This window comes from Dioscorea cayenensis, chromosome 20 (assembly GCF_009730915.1).
Source record: "Dioscorea cayenensis subsp. rotundata cultivar TDr96_F1 chromosome 20, TDr96_F1_v2_PseudoChromosome.rev07_lg8_w22 25.fasta, whole genome shotgun sequence".
Classification (NCBI taxonomy): Eukaryota; Viridiplantae; Streptophyta; class Magnoliopsida; order Dioscoreales; family Dioscoreaceae; genus Dioscorea; species Dioscorea cayenensis.
Window position 1 is genome coordinate 5,594,470 of NC_052490.1, and position 5,922 is coordinate 5,600,391.

Below are 5,922 nucleotides of genomic sequence, written 5' to 3' on the forward strand. Positions count from 1 at the left end.
TATCTCCATATTCCAAGAGTTCTTTGCAATCATGATAGAGTGAAGTGCTATTAGATCTTCTCAACTGGGGCTTAGTTGTGCGAGTAACAGAGTAAAGTGTTGAGAAATCTTTAGTGCTAAGGCTTAATTCTGATTAGGGATCTTTCGCCTGGACCAAAGGGTTTGATGTACATTAGGGAATAGGTTTCATCACTTGGAATCCCTAGAGCCCCAAGAAGTCCCATACAGTATGAGGTGCTGAGAGTATACCTTTCCTCCGAGGTATGGTGTAGAGGGCTAGTCAAGGTTGACCTTAGGTTTGGACTGTGTGTCTTTGGATCTCCATGATTCATTAAATTCAATTAGAAGGTATAATATTAGTCTTGCACTTGAAAAAATAGTTCTAGGGTTAGCATTGTCTAAATACCCCCATTTCACCATTGGTTACTTTCTCCGATTTCTCTTGCTCTCTCTCTTTTCATTTATTGTCAATTTAATCAATTACTTGAATCACAATCATCATTTGACTTTCACTATTACCTAAGTAGCATTACTACTTGTTTCTAGACATTTATTCCATGTGGATTCGACTACGTATCCGTTGGATACTTTATTACTTCAACAACTAGTGCACTTGCGGCACACACAAGCAAGGGGTGTGTCAAAAATACAATTTTTGTTAAAATCTATTTCCTATGATTGCAAAGAGCATGGAAATCACTTGTTAATCAATTCAGAAGGATTAAAGGAGGAGAACTCTTAACTCCACAGTACCCCATTGCTAGGCTTAGTCACAATCCCCTCGAATCACAGGTTGTCTATACTAGGTGGGTATTTTCACATGTCACGAAGGACATCATACATGAGAACTAGGGTTTTCACCTCGATAGCAATCAAGCCATACAACACACATAATTGGATTCAAATAACATGGATTGTAATTAAGAATTAATTAAATCAACAAAATCCACAACTAATGTCAAATAAAAAAAATGCTAGAGTTCAACTATGCCTAAATATCTACAAAATTAGCCATCGATTAATGGAGGGCAGGCATCTAAACAATAAGACATAAAGGGAATAAAATAAGACATGAAGACTGCCTTCTCAATTGTGATAGAAGATAATTGCTGAAGAAGGCCCGAGGACCTTCCACAAAAGCCATCAAGCTAATCTTGATGGCTACAATCCTTTTTCTCCAAGGTAGATGGGTTGAATCTCCCTCTAGAATTGCCTTCAAAGCCCTAGAGGTTCACCCCTCTTCTTCCCCTCAGCCTCACCTCTCAGTGGAACAAAAGATGTCCTAGAAACCCTCATTAGGAATATTTATAGCATGCCACTTACAGGCAAAAGGGCATGGCCGTAAGGAGCTGGGGATGATGAGTCACGAGCCTTATGGGATCACTTATGGCCGTAAGTCCCATCTGTAAGGTCTTCTGTATGGTGTTATGGTTCAGCTTACAATCATAAATACTGGACCACAAGCTTCTCTATATGCCCCTTGCAAGCACCTTTATGGGCGAATGCTCTGCTTGTAAACTCCTCTGGATGATCCTTACGGTTCAGCTTACAGGCGTAAGCCCTGCTCTAGAGGTTCTCTTAAAGGGGCTTACAATCAAAAGCATGGTCATAAGGTGCCCATTAGTGAATCTTGTAGGTCTGCCCTTAGTCGATTGATGTCGAGAGAGCTCCATCTTCAACATTTTGGTTCTAAAATGCTTCTTTTGGCTCTCTCTCTCTCTCTCTCTCTCTCTCTCTCTTTCTCTCTCTTCTTTAAGCAATGCCCAAAGCCTGAGAATACAAAATACACCATGTTTAACATTGACTTCCAAAATATTACTCTAATACATGCCTAATGAGTGTACAAAATGATATAAAATAATGAACAATTGGACACTCATCATGAGCAACTCATCATTCCTTCTCCTCTATTTGAGACTTGCAGAACGAGACATTGGCAAGTCCTTTATTGGGGACTTTTGAATGAGAAACAATGGTCCTTATAGAAAGCTTCCCTTTCTCTTTTTACTTTATTCTTATTGCTTTGGCAAATCTTTTTGGTGGGAAGGTGTTGGAGCCTTTGCATTAACACTATAGGCAGTTCTAGTATGTACATGTGTCATTTTGATAATGTCAACCTCTGATTGATTCATTGTAATGAGTTCGGAAAAAACTAGAAAAACATCCAAAAGTTAACAAAGAATGTATTAGACAAAAAAAAAACAAAAACAAAAACAAAACAAAACAAAATCAACCAGTGTTAAATATAAGCACACCAAAATATGTATTGCTTATCAAAATTAAATACTAAAGCATAGAACTAACTATTAACAACAAAATAATAAATAGTTAGCAATTATAATAAATGAGAACAAGTAGTAATAATCATTTAGATACCATTCAAAATCGGATTTGCTAATAATACACTATTACACAAAAAAAAAATTAGTAAAGGTAAAAATGGAATGGTTAAGACTATGTTTAACGAATTAATTATGATTCTAACCAGATATATCAAACAATAAGTGATAAGATAGTTAATAGACAATTTAACTGCATATTACCCTGTAATAAGTATTCCTACACATAAATGTAGCAAACTAAAAGTATGTTTGATATTCAAAAAATGTGTGTGTCTACTTTCTTTCTAAAAGGGAAGCCGATCAAGGGAATAAATGATGATTGCTTCTTGCAATTGTGTTCACCATAGCATCAAAATTATGGTATCCTTCTAAATTGAATCTTTTTGCCAGTGCCAATTACTTGATAACACCAAATACTTACTGCAATTATATATTCTCTCAGGTTCCCTTCGTTCGATGTCTTGCCTAAGCACCTTGGCTTAACACAGTTAATCACCTTTTAGATATCATCCATAAGCCACTTGTGTGCAGCCTATACCTACGCATATAATCACAATGTAGGTGGATCATTAGCATCGTAGTTCACTCATGTTGGTGTTGAGTATAAGGTGGTAGGAAACAGTAAGAAACCGTAGAATACCTATACGGTACACCATAAGAAGATAACTAAACTCTCCTCCTCTTTATTGCTTTCAATGTGAACTAGTTTCAGTAGATTCCTTTTGATATTATCTTTGTTTCAGTCAATAACTTCCTCAAAATATTTTTCCTTTGATGTACTGCATTCTGTTTACCGCTAGATATCCACTATAGCTCCATCATAACACTTCCCAATATCATTGAGACATATTCAGCCTGAAACTTAGGTAACTTTCACTTATCAAGAATCCTTTTATGTCCTTATCAATTAGTTGTATCAATGTACATATCTAGAGTACTTTCCTTTCCAAGAATACAAGTTCCACATCCATTAAAAGGGTATATAAAGTACATGGAGCAATCACTAGTGTCTTTAGGTCATCTTCTTCTTCAACTCATGAAGGGTTAATATAATTGGAACAAAATAACATCTCCATTAAAGAGTTTCCTAGACTGGTTGGTCATATTCATCTTACTTAAAAAAATTAAAAAAAAAGTTAGCATATTAACAATTATATCATACGTTAATCATAATCTATGATGTTAAACAATAGATATTCATCTTAAAAAACCATGAATAATATAATAATAATGAGTGTAGTATTAATCTTAGTAAGTAATTAAATAAAAAATAAACTTAAAAATATATTAAGAAATAAATAGAGCTTACAAGAAATTGGATTAGAAATAATGATTACAACTTTATGCCCCCAAGTCCTAGTAATAAAACTGGACATATATAATTAATCCTAATATCAAAAAACTATTCTCTGCTGCACAAAAGAAAATAAAATAAAACTACACATAAAATAGGAGTTATACTAAAACTAGACTAAATAGTAACAAATGCTCCAACAAAATCAACAAATTTGACAAAATTTGATCACATCCTACTTTTGTTAATAATACTTCAGAATGATAAAGAAATCAGGGAACAATATAAGACAATAATAGAAATTGACTTGTGCACATTGAAATTACAAGTGTAGCATTTGGGTAAAACTTTCAACATTATTATGATATAAATCACAAGCATATATGTGTACTGCATAGGAACATCAAATCTCAATTTTGCATCTCCTTCCCAGACATATATTTTCTAATCAAATTGATATATCATTCCATAATAATGTATAGAATTTCATCACAATGACCACTAACACTTGTAGTGTATCAACAATCATAACAAATTTGAACAAAAAATACATGGTAGAATATCCTAAATGGGCCCTCTACTTAGATCACTCTTCCCTTTGAGTCCCTCTACTCAGAAATACTCCCAACTAGTTCCTCTGCTCTTGAAAATGGGTCCATTTAGTCCCTCTATTTTTATTCTCTTCCCAACTAGCCCCTCTAATACAGGGACTAGTTGGGTCATTTTCAAGCCTAAAAAAACTAAGTGGCCACATTTTCAAGAGTAGAGGGAGTAGATCGTGAGCGTTTTCGAAAGTAAAGAGCTAAAAAGCAAAAGCGCGACCTAAGTAGAGAGGCCATTTAGGGTATTATACCAAAATACATCATAACACTAGAAACTAGAAGACCCTAAATTTCCAAAATGGGAATAGTGCACAAAACAAAAAAACAATCTATGTTGTGCAATACATTCCACCTAGACAATTTTTGAATATGAACATCTTTTACAAAAATATAAATAAAAGATAAAAATAAAAATTTGTTATGTCCTCACCAATCCACATGAAGGCTTCAAACCTTTTAGGATAGTGGACTAGCTTCATCTCTCATCTAGCCACATCCTATTCCTTGCTTTTCATGTGGAGAAGATAATTTCTCTTAGGCACATCTACTCCCGTGACAACCACCGAAGAAACGCATAAAAATCCAAACAAAAAGCGTAAGAAAGATGAAGAAAAATCATTTATATAAAAGTGCTTAAAGCTGGAGCACTAACAAGTTATTGTAAATCTTCATACAAAATCTCCATGAACATAGCCAAATGCAGAATCAATCAAGCATACAGACTTCATATTGAATGCAAGACTCACTGATTCTCCATTATAGTTCATGTAAGCCTGAGGCTTCACCAACAAAATCGTCACTTCACCAATCAAGCCTACACTTTCCAACCAAAGATGAACTCTAAAATAAGTGTACAGATACTTCCATTAGTCACTCAAAAATCAATGGAACTAGACTTCAGTTGCTTACCAATTGCTAATAAGGCCTTGGATTGTTGTCGGAGGTGTGCCGGTGATCACTTGGTCATTGCATTTGGAGTAGTTTGTGATTGAGAAGTGGATTTGTGAGGTGGTGAAGATGGCGATTTTGGCATGGGAAGGGTTTAAGAGTGAAGGATGAGAAGAAGATGGTGTTTTCGGCAACGGCGATAGCTGCGGCTGTGAAGAGGCTGATGGGTTCTGGTAAGGACGTGGCGGAGCTTTAAAGGATGGCGGTGTTGGAAGAGGAACAACGAATGTGGATCTTAGCCATTTGATTGATAGGCTTGTTGCATGGCGTGATAACCGCCACCCGATCAAATAAAGATGTTTATTCAAAGGGATTCTTAATTTCATACCAGGCGAGGATACGAAAAGATGATACGATAGTGGAGATAAGGCAAGCATCCTTCGGACCTTTTGCAATTATGGTTGGGAGAAAGAGAGAAGAATGAGTGATAAGTCACCAAGAGACTCGATGATGGAGATGATTTTCGAGAATATGATCTGGCAGCTAAGAGGCTGCTTCATTTTTAAGTAGTCAAGTTGTAGTTCTAATTGAAGGAATTTTTTTTATAAAACTCCTTATAATTTTTACAATTTACCCAAGTATTACCTAAAATTCTGCTAAGATTCAAAACACCATTCTCATCATGATATATATTCTAAGAAAAATAATTATAAATTTGAACAATACATGGCTTCAAGATTAGGGAAAACCCTTTGAAAAAGGACTTAGCCCATCATGCGCTTACCGATTTTCTGAT

The 5,922-nt window shown here is 35.2% G+C and overlaps 1 protein-coding gene across 5 annotated transcripts; it reads right to left on the reverse strand.

Annotated features, from left to right (window-relative positions):
* Positions 1–1,733: 1,733 nt before the first annotated feature.
* On the reverse strand, positions 1,734–5,687 carry LOC120251245 (chloroplastic group IIB intron splicing facilitator CRS2, chloroplastic-like). Of its 5 annotated transcripts, none has more exons than XR_005533406.1 (4): positions 5,148–5,687; positions 4,985–5,052; positions 4,669–4,782; positions 1,734–1,770 (listed from the first exon to the last, which is right to left on the reverse strand). XR_005533406.1 is itself a non-coding variant. In XM_039259792.1 (3 exons), exons 1-3 carry the CDS (start codon positions 5,561–5,563, stop codon positions 4,750–4,752), a joined length of 522 nt encoding a protein of 173 aa, XP_039115726.1. In that variant the 5' UTR covers positions 5,564–5,687; the 3' UTR covers positions 4,560–4,749. The 5 variants fall into 5 exon arrangements, 1 of the variants encoding a protein (XP_039115726.1); XR_005533407.1 differs by lacking the exon at positions 1,734–1,770 and adding an exon at positions 1,888–2,152; XR_005533405.1 differs by lacking the exon at positions 1,734–1,770 and having other exon boundaries at positions 4,560–4,782.
* Between the last annotated feature and the right edge of the window lie 235 nt (positions 5,688–5,922).

Coding starts and splice junctions, on each gene's coding strand:
- LOC120251245 (XM_039259792.1), bottom strand. CDS start 5,563: ATGCTTGCCTTATCTCCACTATCGTATCATCTTTTCGTATCCTCGCCT. Junction 5,058..5,147: donor CAAGGCCTTATTAGCAATTG/GTAAGCAACTGA, acceptor TTGGTTGGAAAG/TGTAGGCTTGATTGGTGAAG. Junction 4,783..4,984: donor TGAACTATAATGGAGAATCA/GTGAGTCTTGCA, acceptor TCACGGGAGTAG/ATGTGCCTAAGAGAAATTAT.